Below are 18,387 nucleotides of genomic sequence, written 5' to 3'. Positions count from 1 at the left end.
CTCTTTACCTTGTTAGCGCACTTGTGTGGCCCCAGATTTACTTCAAAAAGACATCTACAGGTAAAACAGGGGACAGCAGAGCACAGTTAAAATATACACTGCTCATCAATGCCAAGTTTCTTCTTCAAACAGAAACTTGCTCATACAGTTTCTAAAGTTGTGCAGACTTTTTTTTCCAGCACACTTACCGTTTACGTCAAACAGTACAGTTTCAGATCACAGCCTGATGGTGCAGCCTGAGAAGGGGTCTGAAAGTGTTGGGTGCTCCTGTTGTTTGGACCCTATTTAGTGGCCAGGTTTCACCCATGATAATGGGGGGAGGTGAGCAAGCCTGTATATAGTGAAGGGAAGGACCATGATGCTGAATCCACCTATAGTGCTGCAAACAAATGATAACTAACAAGCAAACCACGGCTATATTTACTGTATACACTCAGCATAAACCAACTGGCCTGTGAAGGGAGATGAACCAGGAGACAGACGGACGGATGGACAGAAGGGTAGGCGGGAGGGTGGACGGATGGATGGACATCTGTTGTGGGATTGTGAAAATACTGGTGTGCAAGTGGAGGGGCTGTGAAGTGTAAGTTTAAGTTGCCTGTACCTGAGCTTTGCAATAACTGGCTCTGAGCTTTGCAGAAGCTAGTGGGGGAGGGAAAGGGTGGGACTTGTTAGGATGGAGAACAGCATGCTAGCAGAGCCCTGGTTGATTGATAGGGTTGGCAGGGAGACCTGTCAGATAGTTACGGCTGTCTAAACGGGAGAGCAAAGGGAGAAAAGAATGCCTGGGAGCTCAAAGTAGCTCACATGTCAGGCAGGGGGAAGTATTGATTTTGATGGTTTTGCTATCCATTTACCTTTGGAATTTATTTATTTATTTATTTTCTTTTTTTCTTCTTTTTTTACACAAGCAGACTCGGTTCGACCAGAAATGGCAATCAGCATTTTCCAAGTGTTTCAAAAAACCTTACAAGTAAAAATATATAGCATGTGGATTTAACCAGCAGTGGTTTAAAAGATGTGTCCTTTACTGGCTATTTCTGCAGTAGCTAAGATACACTTATTCACACATTAGAGCTTTCTGTCTTTATATATAGTTTATGTCAAGACAGAAAGCTCTAATGTGTGAATAAGTGTATCTTAGCTACTGCAGAAATAGCCAGTAAAGGACACATCTTTTAAACCACTGTTGGTTAAATCTAGTGCCCCGCTCCTGATGGTACACCTGGTGGTCTACAAATAGATTTCAGAGGGACCTGATTTCAGCCATGCTCCGGTCCTTTTTGGGGGACAACCTTGGATTTTGTGAATTTTACCTACTTCTCCCACTGGTATCTTACCTTGCCACTGCTCTATGGGCTGTGGACTGCTGCGGAGAATATAATGTTTCTGGTATTGACCTCGTTGCGGAGCTGTGCCAGGACTGGTTTGAAGACCAATAGAGAGGCGCAGATCAGGCAGGATCGCTGTCTTAATGCAGCTGTCCATAGGAGACCTTGAGGAGTCATAGAGAGGAGACATCACTCTGGTGTTCTGCGCATAAGCAAAGACAAGAAACGCCCAACACTCCATGACACACGTACATTTGAGGTAATTCTGGTTTTGTGCTTCAACCCATCTCTTGAAATCTGATTCATTTAAATATTATGTAAATTTATTAGGGTTTTATTTGTGTTTTTCTCTAATTCTGTTCCTTATCTAGTCCCTCTCACATTCAAAGCCGCAAGACAAGAATATGAGGATTAAACAATGCAGGAATCAGTTATTGTGATTTTAATGATCTTTAAAAGGCTGCATGCATATTTATGTAAATAACTGTGGACATACTTTAAGCTTTAAAGACTGAAAATTGACACCGAATGGGCAAGGAAAAATGTCTGTGAGCTCTGCTTATCTTTAACAGAAAATGAGCCTTTTACAAAAACCCATACAATAGCAGTAATTCTGCCATTTCCCCCACAGTTTTCAAGTTTCACCTTGACGTTATTGAAGCAAAAATGGTGATATATTAACTCATTTTTAGGCCTCAGGATGTACGTGCATTTTTTTTCTCTCTTCTGTCCCCATTTTGGAGTCTCTTACTGTGCAATGGTGTCAAAAATATGCTGCCCAAAGTTTTGCATGCAGAACTATATCCCTGAATACACATTCTCCAAAGACACACGTTCCTACAAGCGAGAAAGTATCTACCATTCCTCGTACTGTAAGCCAGACAGCGTATTCAGGACTGCCTTTTCTGATTGGAGGAGAGAAATATTTCCCGCTGAAAACACCTAACCTGTAGTCACCTGGGCAGTGGCTGTTGTGTATGATGTGATATGAAGCTAGATTCACTCACCTGAGCTAGCTTTATGATCATGCAGATGACCACGTGTTTCAGTTTATTCTTTGTGCTCTGAAATGCTTCTGACTTGCGGGTCTCGGGTTTCCAGAAGCACTGACGTATTGCACATTCTCTGCAGCTTTGTCAAGTACGATGCGTTCTTTATCCAGCTCTGCTGGGAAGGTTCATTTATCTACTCTGTCCTCATCATGGCAGTGCGTGGACAAAATCACATGTATCGCTTTCCTTGGATTGTACAGTACTGATGTGGTAATGTTACAGCTATTGTTACAAATCAACAGGCTGTGTATTTCAACACCAAACAATCTTTAATCATTGGAAACGGGAAAGCTGACATCAGTGGGGAGTTTCTGTTGAGTCGTTGGGCTGTCAAGAACCTTTTGAAAGAAAAATATTTCAAAGAAAATTTTTGTGCTTCTTTATTTATTAATATTCAGTGAATATGGCATAAATGTTTCTCTTGCGATTAGCCTTGATATAGATCCTCCTGCAAGGCATGAATAAGGACTATACAGAAAGTTGTATTTAAAAAAAAAGCTGCTTAGGCTCTGCAGTGAAACGTTAAAAAACAGGAAAGTGTTTATTTGAACACACCAAGCATTTTTATATTAGGCACATTTTCCAGGTGGATTGTTTGAAGGCGAATCCATATTAAAGTTCCAATTGACTTTCCTGAAATCTGACAATTATTTTAAGCCCCACTTAGGAACTCAGGCTGAACAGTCATTGTTCAGTAAACTCGAGTATCCCACTGCATGGTACAAAGCATCCTTAAAAAAAAAAAAAAAATAGCTGTACCACCACCCCCCCCCACCCCTTCCCAAGTCCCCAAACACTTTCCAACCGCGCTTACGCACCTAGCAAGGCACTATTTTCTACTTTCAATTAACACAAACAATGAACAACGGCCACCTTTAGATCAGCTGACAAAGAATTTGAGCGAGGTGCGATGTGTGAAATTATGAGCAGGTCTTTATTGAGGCGCGCCATTGGCGTTTCAGAGGCACCGTCGGCGATAGCTCGGAGCAGCCTGTGCTCGCGCGCGTGAGGGGACACCGGAACCCGAGCGGTCTGTCGAAAAACGAAGCCGGGCCACGCAGTCGCCAGGCTCCGTTTCCGGGTTTTCGCGTTTTTTTTTTTTTTACGCTGCTCCACAGCTCGTGGCCTCTGCGGTTTTTTTTTTTTTTTTTTACTTTCGTGAACATCGATTCTCGCGCTTCGGTCGGTGGAGGGAGCGGCGAGGCGTCGGCGGGGATATTCGCCAGGGCTGCCCTCGTCGCTGAACTCCACTTCAGTCCTGGTGCCACTTCAACAATTTTGGATTAGCGGGAGTTGGAGGCGCGGAGTGCCAGCAGCCTGCCCCGCCGGGGCTGGCCAGTCACACACTGTTATCAGACATTTTTTTTTTGTTAAAAGAGTTTTTAGGTTTTTTTTTTTTTCTTACAGTCGAGACACAAAGAAACGGGGAGCTTTATTTCAAAGCAAGTGCAGTTTGACACTGAAGGCACATACCCGGGAAGATGTGAGTTGTGATGTCATGACCGGTTCCTCTCGCTGCAGACTCCTGCCCTGTGCTGTGCAGTGGAAACGGGGTGTATGAGAAAGGCCACTGCCTTTGCCACCCGGGCTGGAAGGGACCGGAATGCGACATCCAGGAGGACCAGTGCATCGACCCCACCTGCTCCAACCACGGAACCTGCATCCAGGGCATCTGCATGTGCATCCCCGCGTATAAGGGCAACAACTGTGAACAAGGTAGGCTTCAATCTATCATTTTAGTCGTTTTCTAACGTGGCCGTTCGGCAGATACCAAATAAGTTTAGCCAAAGTGGCTTTTCAAAAGGTACATTTCGCTTGGTAATCGAACAACACTTGAGCTACTGATGGGCGAGGTTACAATAAAATCAGTGCCACTGTCATGGTGCGTGCTTCAACACCTGTGAAATAAAGGATGAGAAGGATTCGTTGTTTTTATATTATTATCATATATATTTATATACGCTTCTGTGCTTTTATCTAAATCTATTCAATTATCCTATATTTTACATATACAACAAATGTTTTTCATGCCAACAACCCATTTATACACCTGGACAGTTCACCGAATAAATTCATGTTAAGCACCTGGCTGAACGGTACAACGACAGTGGGATTCCAGCCCGCAATCTCCGAATCCAGTTCCCTAACCATTGCACCACACATTACGTCCTGCCTCTCTGACAAGTGTAGGGAAATAATAAATGCAGAACCGCGCCCTGTCTTTATTTGCTCAGTCATTACGTTACATTATATTACATTACAGCCATTTGGCAGACGCTCTTATCCAGAGCGACGTACAACAAAGTGTATAACCATAACCAGGAACAAGTGTGTTGAAAAGTCACTTTTTAAACATTCCTCCCTGCCCATTACCTATAAAATCAATTCTGCATAATGTGAACCTGATCATTAGATATGTGATTGAGATAATTTTCCGTATAGATCCGCCTGAGAAATAGTGCTCTGATTATCAAATCTCTCCTCTGTTTTCCGATCAAGACTGGACCTGTCCACAAAATCAAGTAATTGTCCATCGGTAGTTGTATCCAGTGAGATAATTGCTAGTTCACACTGGTAAACAACCTTGGGCCTGGAGGCTGAGAAACAGATCAAGGCTGAAAGCTCTATGGTAATTATAGGGGTTAACATTGGATAGATTTTTACAGAGCATTCATTATTCAAGGAACTGCTTGAAGTGTATCAGAATTATGTGTGATCAGTTAGCCTGAGACATGTATTGTGTGGTGGCTTGTTAATCTTTGATAGGAATCTGGCTGTAGCCGCCAACATTTTCATGTACTAGCAGCCTTCCGACGTTCGTATCATGGAGCGACCGTTCTTCAGCTATTAAAAGTTCCCCGCTGAGATGCCGTGTTCTCCTCGTGTGGCAAAGTAGCATCATGCGTTGATGCTGTTTTACACTTAACTGTCTGAGAGAGGAGGAAGCGGGGCTTTGCATAGATAATTACTCAAAATCAAAGCAACGCACTGACAGCATGAATGGAAACATTTAAAAAGCTTGGTGGTCCTGCGCTTACGGACAAATTTTTTAAAGCTTGATTTGCATAACTGTTATTTCCGTCGCTGTCTGGCGTGGAACACCTAGTCGCACGTGTAAGGCTGTTCCTCCACAGCGACATCGTACTTCAGTTTGGGACTGTGAAGAGACGCACGTGCATCCCCCAAAAGCCTGTGCAGTCAGCTGTCGCTAATTTTCACTCAGCGGGGCGCTAACTGCGGGCTTCACAGGCAGAACGCAGGCACCCGATTTGTCAGAGAAGTCGCTGTCTCGAAGCGTGGTTGGGAATAGCCGCTGTTTTCATGTTTTTTTTTGTTTTTTTTTCTCTGAAGCACGAATGTGAAAAGTCCATTTCCACAATTTCCTCTGCACTGTGCTTCACGCACCAGTCCACAGACAGATACGTCCCTGTCACAATCGACAAGCGACAAGTGCTCGTGTCTTATAATCTCCTTATCTGCTGATTCTAAGATGCACTTGTCGGCGGGAGGAAAGGTTCTCACGGCACTCTCCTTTCTGATTTCCACCCCGCAGTGGATTGTCTGGACCCTCAGTGTGCGGGCCACGGCGTGTGCGTGAAGGGGGAGTGCCTGTGCTCGCCGGGCTGGGGGGGGCCCAGCTGCGAGAGCCCCCTCCCTGCCTGCCAGGAGCAGTGCTCTGGGCACGGATTGTACCTTCCCGAAACGGGCACCTGCACCTGCGACACAGGCTGGACTGGCTCCGACTGCTCCTCAGGTGAGTCCCATAATGCACTGCTCTGAATCTCGCGCTCATGGCCTCTTGAACTGTTTTATCACAGCAGAAATATACATTTTTTAAAATTTTTTTAAAGAAGATTAGGTTCTATTGATAAATGTTGCACTGTCAACCCAGAGTCACTGAGTACAAAAATACCATGTAAACCTCACATCTAAGATACAGTGGCTCCCTTAAAGGAGGTGTAGATGGCTAAAGAAATGAACACAGTATACATATTTCTGTATAACTATAAGGCTGGGTGTTTGTCCCAGAAGTCACGGGTGTCATGGATTTTTTTGGCAGTTCTGTGACTCCCTTTTTTTTTGCCATTTCTACAATTTCCCCCATTTTTAGTGCTTCCCTTGATTTTTCGGCAGTTTTGCTAACAGTCAACCTTAGCGTCGTCCACAGCATGATTTGTGTAGGCCTAACCTTTTTAACCACGTTAGTAAATGCTGTGAGAAACAAAGTGCGACCATGTGTTCAGATTGTGGAATACGCCGGAATCAAGATTTCCGTCCCTGTCAGCTGTTGCAATTAGATGTTTGACGGCCCCCTGTGAACGGTCTTGATGCTGAGGGCTCCTTTCCCATTACAGTAACACTGTGAGTGACAACAGGCACTCCATCAAAGACTCAAACCTCACGGTGTACAACATGCTGTACCAAAACAAACTTAAAAATATAAAAAATAAAATGGACACATGGTATGCTGTGGAGCATGCTGTGTTTCTAACATTATGTTAAAAGCAAAACAAAACAGCTCTCGCTTTCCATGGTGGACCGAAGTGATTGAACGCATAGTAATGCGTTTTATTCGTATTTGTTCCTACCTGCGGCTGACCGCTGCTTTTTAAAACTTTAAGCACTTGTTGCTGTTGCTACAGTTGCGCATGTTATTTTGGTTGTTTCCCGCAGCTGCACGTTTTGTTTGTCAATTGGAACACTAATTATAATGATCTGTCAGTGGTGCTTCAGAAGGGAAGGCTTGGTCACTGTTGACTGTCAACACGTCTAGCTGTTATTTCCCTTGCACGCCGAGTGCAAATTAGTTTGTTCCTCCTGGTTTGTCTCCTTCCAACTGATCCTGCCACCTATTCACAGAATTCCTGTTGCCTCAGTCGGTATGGGGTTGCTTAATTTGGGAGCGCTTTAAACGATTTTTCAATCTGAACCCTGGTTCAGTTTGGATTCACTTTTTATTCATTATTTTTTTTTTTTAAACAGACAACGGAAAACAAGTAGTATTCTTTGTTTGTTTTTTTCTTCTGCCAACCAGAATTCTTTGTTGCCTGGAGCTAGATTTTAAAGATTACCTGCCATTCTCTTAAGATTTATAGGTGTCACCACCTGCACTGGTGTTTGGAAGGAGAACACCCAGCCACAGAATATGAAATTTTTCTTTTAACATTCAAATTTGTGAAGGGCTCAACATTTCAATTACTCCAAATCATATTTGGCCCAGTTCCATTTCTGGACTGAAATAGTACCAATTGTAGGTGCTGTCTAACAAAAAATTTCCACTGTACCGAAATTGCATTACAATATGTAAATGCAAAGGCAATCACATTTAGTTCATCTGAGTGTTTATGTAGGCTATGCATGTGAGCACTTTATTATGGTGGAGCTATCCACCACTTATGTTCTTGTGATGGAAAACTCTGCGATAGGAGCGATAAAATAACCTGTTTAATTCATGATCAGGGCACAACCGGTGGCGGCATAGTTCTGCTTGTCTACCACAAGGGACAAGTCCTGTTGCCGAAGCTTCAGCTTTGAAATTACAAGAAGTGAGATGTCCTTGTTTCCTAATGGTGAAGAAATCGAAGCAGTCGAGAGATCATTAATTTGGCTGTTTGCTCTCTCGTGAGAACAAAACGCAGCTCTCATAATGTATTGAGCGTAATGTCAGGGAAATGAAAACAAATAGTGGAGGTAAATGAGAAAGAAAGAGTACCTGAGATGAAAGATAAATCATTGTTTTCTCCTGCTGAACCAGTTGTTTATCCATTCCCCTATGGTGCACCTACATAAAATGCAAGTATGCTCAATTGTATGCTCACCTTTTCTTACGACTGGGGATTCATATATGTTTAATTTTATAATTTTATTATTATTATTATTATTATTGTATTTTTTGCCTTGTTTGCTTGTTTTTTTTGCGTTTCACATTCAGATTTCCATTTTCCTGTATCCTGCTTTCCTGCAGAGCGTGACATTGTCAAAAACTCACTATAGCCTAATAAAATTTAAATCAATGTAATTAAAGTTTTTGAAAAAATGTATAAAAACATGGACAGTTGGGGTAACATGCACACTTGGTACAAATTGGAATAATGCAAAAGCCTGTTTAAATAATTTCATGCATTAAGCAGATTTTTAATATGCTGTTGAAGTTGTAAGAAAAGAGGACCTCAGGAAACGATTTGAATACTCGAAGTTCATAATTGAATATTATCATGCATTCATACAAAAAGGATGGGCTATCTCATTTTTAGTTAATCATGAAGAGCCATTAAATAGCAATTAAGTAGTATTTCATCAAGTTAGAATAATTAGAATCATTGGCCCTTTCTTTAGTAATTTGTTTGACTTTATGCAGCCTTTGAATTCATTAATACGAGATACATTAAGAGTAGGGGGTGCTGTGCGGCTCATTCTGTAAAGGCGCTGTTCTAAAACATGGATGGGCCCTACAGTTGAATCTTGACCGTGCCAGTGCTGACTATGGCCAGCAGCCCCACAGGATGCTGGGCAGTTGGCTCTAGTGTGGCCCAGGGATGGGATGGTTTGGTTGGCTGGGATGACTCTATCCCTATCACTCACCAGGCCCTATCACTCACCAGCGCCCCCTGCTGGTGGGTGTTAAGCCTGCAAAGGCCACCTGTTAAGCTGCAAATGAAGTCTCAATATCTGTGCGACCCCTACTTAAACTGTGTTAGGAAGTGCAGGCTGGCATCATGGATATCGCGGGAGGGCCCGAGCTCGTGTCAATAAAAGTTTTTTTAGAAATACGATCGGGCACTCGTTCAGAATTGAGTAAATAAAGGGGAAAAACCGTTAAAAAAAGCCTGAAAAGAGTAATGAAGCATGAGCGATGTTATGCCTCTCTTCTGTGCCCCGCGCAGAGGTGTGCCCGGTGCCCTGCGGCAGCCACGGCAGGTGCTCCGAGGGGCAGTGCCAGTGCGAGGACGGCTGGGACGGGCCGGGGTGCGGCCAGCGCGCCTGCCACCCCAGGTGCGAGGAGCACGGCCAGTGCAAGGACGGGACCTGCGAGTGCCATCCCGGCTGGGAGGGGGAGCACTGCACCACCGGTGAGCCCCGCCCCCCCTCCGTTTCCGTTTCTCTGACATCGCTCTTTCCGCCCCTGGGAACCCGCAACAGCTCTGGCATTCTGGAAGTCTCCGCGGCAGCAAACCCGTGGGCCGCCGCCCGACACCATCGTTTTTTTCCCCCCTCCCCTCCCATTGGGTACTTGGCTGCCGAGCCTTCGACTCATCAGTTAATGCCAGCGCTCCCGCATACGGCGCGGCGTGATCTGGGGTCCGCGAAAATGAGACGTACCTGGGAGCTATAAGCAAATGAAAATGAGTAATGACTGTTAAAATCTGGTGGATGCGCTGAAAAGCGTGCTATGAAATCGCTGTGTTCCACTTTTCATTTAAACTGGGGATTAAAGACAGACTCTCTGTCTCTATGGACATTTGAAACAAATCATAAAGCCTAGCCTCCGGGTGCAATAATAAGCCGCAATTATTTTATAAAGTGTGTAGGCCAGTATCTTTATGGCTTAGTAATTTAATACAGTTCTCCATTTCCCTCTATTTCCTCTCTATTTTCTCTCCGCAGCACACTACTTGGATCTCGTTGTTAAAGGTAAGCTATACGCTCTCAATGCTAATTCCATCAACAGTGCCGAAGAGCTGCTTCCATTCACCGGTCCAGTTTACTTTCTGTTTTTGGTTTTCTGTTGTATTGTTTTTTTTTTTTCTCATTTTAATCTTTCATATACAGTAGACTCATTAAAAAAACAAACTCATAAAAAAGTTTTTGCTCCTCCAGAATCCCGTCATCGCCTGATTCGCGTTCCTGAACGAGCACATCTGGCTTCCGTCCGAAGTTTAGTCTGTGATACGGGGCTCAACAGAGCCAACGATGTATTGCAGCCCTGCAGGGAGGAAAGCTCTGATAAGCCTTATCAGTCTGTTACCGTAGACTAGATCAGTTATAGCCAGAGCTGTGGATTAATGGACGGGAGCATAGAGACAGCGCTCTTTTGTTATGAGTGTTGACTGTGCAGCGAGAGCCGTGCCGTGTAATGTTTGGATATGTGTGTTCGCCCCCCCCCCCCCCCCCGTTTGCAGACGGCTGCCCGGGCCTGTGCAACGGCAACGGGAGGTGCACCCTGGAGCAGAACGGGTGGCGCTGCGTGTGCCAGGCCGGCTGGAGCGGCATGGGCTGCAACGTCATCATGGAGACGGAGTGCCAGGACAACGCCGACAACGACGGAGGTGAGGTCGCCGCGCAGCTGCGCCCTCCTTTGCCTGCCTCCGGCGTGAGGGAGATTTAACGCCGTCGTGAAATAGCGTACAAACCGAGGAAATGATCTGCTTAGATGTAACCCTGCAAGAATGTATATATATCGGCTTCGTAAAAGTTGTTTATGTGTAGTAATCTTGGCTTGTCCGTGCAAGTAAAGAAATATGTCTGGTCAAGCCGTTAGTATCACACCAGTTTCTACATTGGGTTTGTAAGGAGCACTGGTGAAGTGTGTGCCTAGGACGGTCGCCTGAAATCTTCCCCCAAGGGTAATTTTCAAGGTTCTGCAAGATCTATACATGTTAATTGGTAACTGCGGGGCAAGCGATAATTTTTCTGCGAAAAGCCCAAGGTGTCTTGTGACCTCCCGAGCCGCTGAATGTCAAGGACAGAAGCACCGTTTGCTCAGGGAACTTTTCAGTAAGAACAGGAAAGCGTTTCCAATTTCCGCGGAAAACCGTACCGTACATAAAACGCAGGCAGTGCTGTGGAAATATTTTTATTTCTATGAACGTCTCAGCTTAAAAATGAAAGGTCTGGGTTAAAGACTTTAATGTTTGTCTGCTTGGCTGAGATAAAGCATGACAAATGGCGAAAGCAAGCAAACAAGAACTGACAAGAGCTACATGCCTCATCTCCGTGAAGAACAATGATCAATTTTTCATTTACTTTTTGTGACACCTGTACTCGTGTAAGCTTTTGAGTTTCTGATAGCTGCTTTTTCGTAAGGTCACTGATTTGTCTGCAAGTGTAACTGCAACAATTTTGAGGAAAGACATTTTGGTCTAGCATGTAAAGTAATCCCAGCTGATTTGCAAATAAAAAAAATCAGCAAATCCAATTAATCCATTTTATTTAATGTGCATTTTTGGTTTGTACATGGATCTTTACAGTATTTCACCTCACTCTCTGGTTAAAATATAGGAACCACCTTTTACAAACTATTCTTCATAAACATGAAGAACATAATTTATCATCTATCACGTTTTGGTGGAAAAGGTAGTCTTGTTTCACCCTTGCAGTCTTTGCAAGAGAACTGTAGCAGCTTGACAATGCACTGAGAACATTTTAACTCAAGATTTAGAGTTCCTTTCTTGTGTACATATCACGGACATTCAGCTCATTCTGAATAAAAATGCACTGCGTATGCAAGCAGGTGACTTCAGTTTAGATTAAGGACAAGCCAATGACCAATAATTGCTGGATGGAGACTATTTGTTTTTTTCTGCTTTTTGTTTTTGTGTAGCTGTTTGAGTTTGAGTTCAGTGCCAAGGGTTTGTCAAACCTCAACTCATTTATCCTTTGATACATTAATCAGCTCTTTGTAAATGTGCACCTTTCAGGGTTTGGCTCGTCTTGTCTTCCGAAATGCCCTCTCTTTATGCATCAGTGGCAGGGCATATTAAAACGGACAATTTATCAACCTCCAGGTTGGCTCTGGAACAGGATTCAGGTCTGGAGTGCTGGAGGGTGAGGCTCACGCCCTCACTGTAGTTCTCTGGCCCAGTACATCAGCAGCCCCATCACCCAGAGCCGATACAATACAGAATGAGACAGCAAACTGCTACGGCTCCTTATCTTTTACTTTGAATGACAAATTTAAACAAGAAGCACATTTTTTTTTCGCCCCTTGCTCTAACAGAAGACACCATCACACATTCTATGGACACTAAATTCATTTAAAAACAATTTGTACAATTGAAAAAGGTAGTCCTTGATTAAACTCATCATTCAAAGTTGAGAACAAAGATCTGTGGAAGTTGGGTTTAATATCCTTTATCTTTATCAGGGAACGTTATTCTGTCAGAAACTGAGGCTAATTCTCCTGTTCTCACAGTCCATATGTGTAGCTCAGCATCTTTTATTTTTTAACATTTTTTTCTGGGATTAATTCGTAATACAGGCTGTTTATTGGAACTTTTTTGTGCTAAATATTATCCAGCTATGGAATAATTGGCTTTATGCACAATATGCTGCTTATTTCAGAGACGTGAAGTAGTCTCCATTTGTTCTGAACTTAATATGGCTGCTGGACAAGCTATTTTCATTAGTCTTCTTCATGTGTATGGAAAAGTACCAGGTTTAAAACTGGCCACATGCTTCCTATGTAATGAAGGGGCAATAATCAGCTATTGTCAATTACTCACCGGCAAAATTTACATCTAAATCTGTACTGTCTTCCTATCTTCATCTGATCAACATTTAATTATAAGTGTCATTTATATTCCAAATGAGATCTCATTAGAGCTGCAGTTAGGGAAACTAAATGCCAATTAATGACCTCACACAATAAAGTGATTAACAGATAAGATAATGAAGTTTCCCACCAGCTGTACAGATGAGCTCCTCATCACTCACACACACACGTGCGCGCAGACACACACGCACACGCACATGCACACACACACACTCACGCATGCACACACACACGCACACACGCACACACACATTCTCACATGCACACATGCACACACACACACACACACACACACACACACACACTCACATGCCCACACACGCTCACACGCACTCACTCCGATACGCGGCCACATTTTCTTCCAACCAACCTTTCAGAAATTACAGTCCTTCCATCAGCAAACATCGCAGTGCTCTTCTTTCATACTGTACGTTATTACCCTTTGCATGCCCTTTACATGTGCACTTCTGTGCGGTTCAGCTTCTCCTAGTGTGTGATGCATGGTTATGGTGTTGCCATTTCCCCGAGAAGCGAGAAGGGGCTCTGTATTCTTCCAGCTTGTAAGCTGATGTTCCAAACACCGTGACCATGTGATACAGCAATGGCAATCGCTAATTAAACAGATTTTAAAATGTAAACCTGTAAATTACCTATGATAATTCAGTCTAGGTGCCGGTGCTTTCACGAGCTGGTGAGCTCTGAAGATGGACGTAATGACAAACCGAAGCGGTGCAATAGCACCTTAAATGCAGCCGGCTCCTAGTGGAAGCTCCAGCATTTAGTGGCGTTTTATGCAACCCAAAGCTTCCAATGCTAGACAAAGCAGAAGAAAATAAACACTCCGGAAGTTTGATGCGTGCTAAAGGCCTCTTTGCCTGTCTGTATGTATAGCAGAGGCCTGGGACTTCAGATGTAGCGTGGACACCACTGCTGTAAGTGGTCCTCTTACACATTAATGCAATGTGAATGTATGAGAAACTGTCAAATCTATCCCAGTCGGTTCTTTTTCCATATTGCTTGGCATTTATTTATTTATTTACTTATTTACTTATTATTTTAATGAAAGTTAATATACATGGAGATTAAGAGTTGTGAAAAGCAAACCCATTAATCTCCAGTACCATACAGAGCCTTTTACTCCGTTGCTTCCGTTGGTGTGGAATGCATAGCAACTGTCCTGCAGTTGTGTCTGTCTTCATTCAGATCGTTTTGATGTTAACAGATGTGCCCAGTCCCAATGGGTGGAGTTACCATTAGGGCCGCGGACTTGGCGCCTCCATTGATTGAAGATCACTTTGTTATGAAGGGAGGAAAAAATAATTGGATGTTGTATTGGGAGCAGAAGGTTATCACTGGAAGCTGCCATCTAAAGTACCGTAATAGCCTGTGGAAATACCACTGCTGCAGTGTGGGGCAGAGATTTATTGGCCAAAGAAATGACATTCTGTCCCACATTCATATTCCTTGGCAGGAAGACCGAAAAAGACCGTGTACAGATTAATATTTCAGAACACATTGACACTGGAAAGCGTGAAATAACCCACTTGACTATTGGGACAAAAATAGTGCTGTTTCTTATGTAGAGATGTGCTGATCTCTACCTCTCTGTTAGCCTCATACTGTACTTTAGACTCATATACCACAGGGATGAAAGATCAGACACAATACTCTATATAAGTGGCTTCCACTGATGGTCCAGGAAACCCGTTGTCCAGAGCATTTTAGCCTGTGCGCTAGCTCCCTGCAGCCGATTGACACCTACTAAGAACAGATGATTTGAGCTCCCATGCAATGTATGACTCCAAGTAAATAATTAAGGGCGGGATTTGAAGGAAGACCAGCTACCGGTGGGTCCCCATTGGTCACCTGTCCTTTTCTGGGAGGGGCTCACACCAATTCAGACAAATGGGATCCGATGTGCCTTTGCAGCGACGGCACGTGGCGCTCTGTGCGTTTTTTTTTTTCAGACGGGCTGACGGACTGCGTGGACCCGGACTGCTGCCAGCAGGCCAGCTGCGGCGGCGGGCCCCTGTGCCAGGGCTCCCCCGACCCCCTGGACCTCGTCCAGCAGACGCAGGCGCCGTTCGTCTCGCTGCCCCCGCGCCTCTTCTTCGACCGCGTCCGTTTCCTGGCGGGCCGGGCCAGCACCCACGTCTTTCCCGGGGACATCCCGTTCGACAGCAGGTGCGTGGCTGGCTGCTCCGACAGGGACATCCGTCCGACCGTCTGATATCTGTCCCATCTGTCCCCTTAGAGAGTATGCCTAAAACGCATTCTGCTAAATATAATTATCATTTCATTTCCAAAAAGTCCATACATTTAAAATATGTTGTATATGATAGCATATTTCCTCATAAGGGAAGAAAATTACCAAACTGTTCTTGTGAACAAAAACCTGAAAAAGTCATTAAAGTGTCGAATGTAGGCACCTGTCTTCATTTCTCTCTTGCCAGCCATTTATATAAGTTTGAAGCACAGAGAGGAAAGGCTGCATTGAGTTGCATGACTAAGAAGGTTTGGACTCTGTAAGAACATAGACTTATGATGACTTATGACTCACATGAAGTAATAATCAGAATGAAGTTAAAAATGCAATAGCTATAGGCTTTAGCGAATTTAAATTATGGCACTGAACTCCGGAGTGAGAAACCAGTCTGTGCAGTGGCCAGGGAGTAATCAGACAAATGCAGGGTCTGTAAACTAGTCCTGAGGGAGTTTTAAAGTTAAACAAAAAGATGGAAAAGTTGTTTTATTGCTGACATTTGCCAGCCTGCTGCTAAGTGTGAAGTAGAATCCCGTGTTTCTGTCTGAATTATTTGCCATGGTTCATGGCTCATACACAGTTTTCAAATTCTTAGCACGCTGCATTTAAACGTTGGGGGCAGGGTTGGCGGAATGGTAAATGTACCATCATTAAAGCTGATGAGTAAAATGTCCTGTATTTCGGTGCAGGATGTATGGCGGTCTGTAGAGCAGCCGATACTCAACTCATACAAATCCCCCGTGCGGCAGGCAGTTAAATTCCTCGTCGTGGCTCTTTCTGTACTTTCACCCCACGGTTCCATATCTGTAACCCGATCTGCTTTCCTCCGTCTGGATAAAGTGGAGTAAAATACACAAGGAGGGCGGGAAAAAAAATCCTGCAACTGGCTTTTCATGGTTTTTAAGGGAAAGGTGGAAGTGAGCTGACATTTGCCATTGAAAAAAATAGTTTAAAAAGGAATGATTTAGTTGCCTTATAATTATGTTTACAAACAACATTAGGGAAAGTACTTTTTTTATATAGTCCTTTGAAGGTCTTTTAAAGTGGAGAACATGGAGAGGCTATATCAAGGTCACATTTTAGCCAATTTGTATGCAAGTGATACATTTTGTTCCCTCCTTTTGCCTCATTTGTGGTCTTGTTTCAGCCGATTTGTGCTTACTCACTTTGAGTAATAAGTGCACACAGTGTTCATCAGATAGTTGGACCCCATTCCAGACATCAGGAAAGTAGACCTATTGCATACAGTAGTTTAATAGTTGTTTTATATTATTGCTTTTCAATGGAGTTCAATATTTTCCAAAGCTTCTATTGCTCACTCTCCATATAGCTGTTAGCACTATAGTTTATATATCAGTCATTGTGGCATGTGAACATTTAAATTGTGCATTTATTTTAGGTTTTAACAACATAGACATTGATTATGATTATTATTATTATTATTATTATTATTATCATCTGACACACCTCAAGCAGTATTTAGCATATGCGGCTGGGCTTAGCACATCTCTTAGTAGGTTACCGATGTGTTGATCCAAAATGGCCGGCTTATCCTCAGCAGACACACACACACCCGGACTCATCGCTCTCTCCTGCCCCATGACCCTCTCCTTGTCTTCCAGCCGAGTTGCTGTGATCCGGGGCCAGGTGGTGGCGCTGGACAGGACCCCGCTGGTGGGGGTCAACATCAGCTTCCTGCATTACCCAGAGTACGGCTTCACCGTTAGCCGCCAGGACGGCAGGCAAGTCTTCGGCTCCCCACTGCACAGCCTCCTTCAAGAGCTAGCAGAATTACTTCTGCCCAGCTTTAAAGGACACTCTCTGCCTGTGAAAATGACCCTGAAATGTCATTTTCAAGGTTCTTTGTAGATGTTTCTGAAAATGGTCGCTCACTCACTCATAAATAGGTACATTCTGTAGCCTATTGTTCTATTGAAATGTAGTTTGAACAGGTAAATCATGGATGTCAAAATGTCTGTTTAAATATGGTACTTTTAAAGTAATATATCTTGTTTTCACGTGTTCATAGTGTGTCTTGGGGGGTGGGGTTTTTTTCCCTTGTGCTGTGCCCTCCTGCAGTTTTGACCTGGTAGCTCCCGGGGGGGTCTCGGTCACCCTGGTGTTTCAGCGCGCCCCCTTCCTCACCCAGAGACGGGCTGTCTGGTTGCCGTGGAACCAGTTCGTTGTGCTGGACAAGGTGACCATGGACAGGGTGGAGGCTCCCGCCCCCGTCTGTGACATCAAGAACCTGGCTATCCCGTACCCCATCGTCCTGCCCTCCCCCCTGACCAGGTTCGCAGGAACGTGTGAGGAACGAGGCCCTGCCATCCCGGAGCTGCAGGTACGGCCAATCACAGACCTCTGTACAGAGGCATAATTACGCGATCTCATGTTCATGTGGCTGAGGAGAAACGTAAAGCTAGCCATGTGAAAATATTTAGTTCCCAGAATGTCAGGGTAAACGTTTTCCCAACAAAAATGTACGTGTACTATGAATAATAATAATTACTACTGTAATTTTCTTTATTTTGGAGCGATCATCGAGGAAGGATGACAGTGTGCTTTCCCTTCTGCCTCAGGAGCATCGTCGCCGAAATTTCAGTTTTAGTTACTGATGTACACACAGCCATTCTGACCATTTTAAAAAGCAGGAACCAGTGTAGTTCTTTTTTTTTTTTTTTTTTAAATCAAGGCAATGCCCGAGCTGTTCAGAAATGAATAGTACACGGGAATCAAAAAGCATTTTAGACAAGACTTTCAGCAAGGTAAACATTCGGAAAGTGGCAATAACGTGTGAACCGCCTAATCGGCGAGGCGGATACGGAGCCGGCTAGCGCGCGCGGGAATGCAGTGGCTTCGGATGGACCGCGAGCACCGAGTCTTTCATCACTTACTCTGCCCCAGCGCTCCGAGGATCCCGCTGAATGCAAATGCGCCAGTCTCCGCTACTCCAATAAATAGGTGGCGGTGTCTTATTTTTACAGGCTATAAAATATACGGCCAGGGGTGAGGTTTGCACACAACTGCTGCGAGTCCTCATTGTGATCATCTCTATAAAGATGAAGCGCTGTTGATTTTTCTGATGATGATTAAAGGTTTAACGCGGTAGCGTGATATATGGCGGCTTGCATTCACGCTGTGTACAAAGAGTACATCAGGTAGGTTCTGTCTGGGGTCCAGTGTTATTTTCTGGCAAGCTATTGGGGCACTAAAAATAGGCCTGGGATTACTGTTTGTCTGTTTGTTCTC

General features: G+C 44.1%; 1 protein-coding gene across 3 annotated transcripts in view; it reads left to right on the top strand.

Moving 5' to 3' along the window:
- The window catches only part of tenm1 (teneurin transmembrane protein 1), a 414,402-nt gene that overhangs the window by 348,975 nt on the left and 47,040 nt on the right, over positions 1-18,387 (top strand). For all 3 annotated transcript variants that reach the window (XM_035434568.1, XM_035434569.1, XM_035434567.1), the window contains 8 exons: positions 3,905-4,099; positions 5,937-6,137; positions 9,268-9,453; positions 9,989-10,015; positions 10,504-10,650; positions 14,843-15,059; positions 16,761-16,880; positions 17,218-17,479. In XM_035434568.1, the coding sequence (XP_035290459.1) occupies positions 3,905-4,099; positions 5,937-6,137; positions 9,268-9,453; positions 9,989-10,015; positions 10,504-10,650; positions 14,843-15,059; positions 16,761-16,880; positions 17,218-17,479 (1,355 nt within the window). The remainder of the gene's footprint in view (positions 1-3,904; positions 4,100-5,936; positions 6,138-9,267; positions 9,454-9,988; positions 10,016-10,503; positions 10,651-14,842; positions 15,060-16,760; positions 16,881-17,217; positions 17,480-18,387) is intronic.

This window comes from Anguilla anguilla, chromosome 9, assembly GCF_013347855.1.
Source record: "Anguilla anguilla isolate fAngAng1 chromosome 9, fAngAng1.pri, whole genome shotgun sequence".
NCBI lineage: Eukaryota > Metazoa > Chordata > Actinopteri > Anguilliformes > Anguillidae > Anguilla > Anguilla anguilla.
The sequence above is the reverse complement of the archived record's forward strand: the minus strand, read 5'-3'. Positions and strand labels throughout refer to the sequence as shown.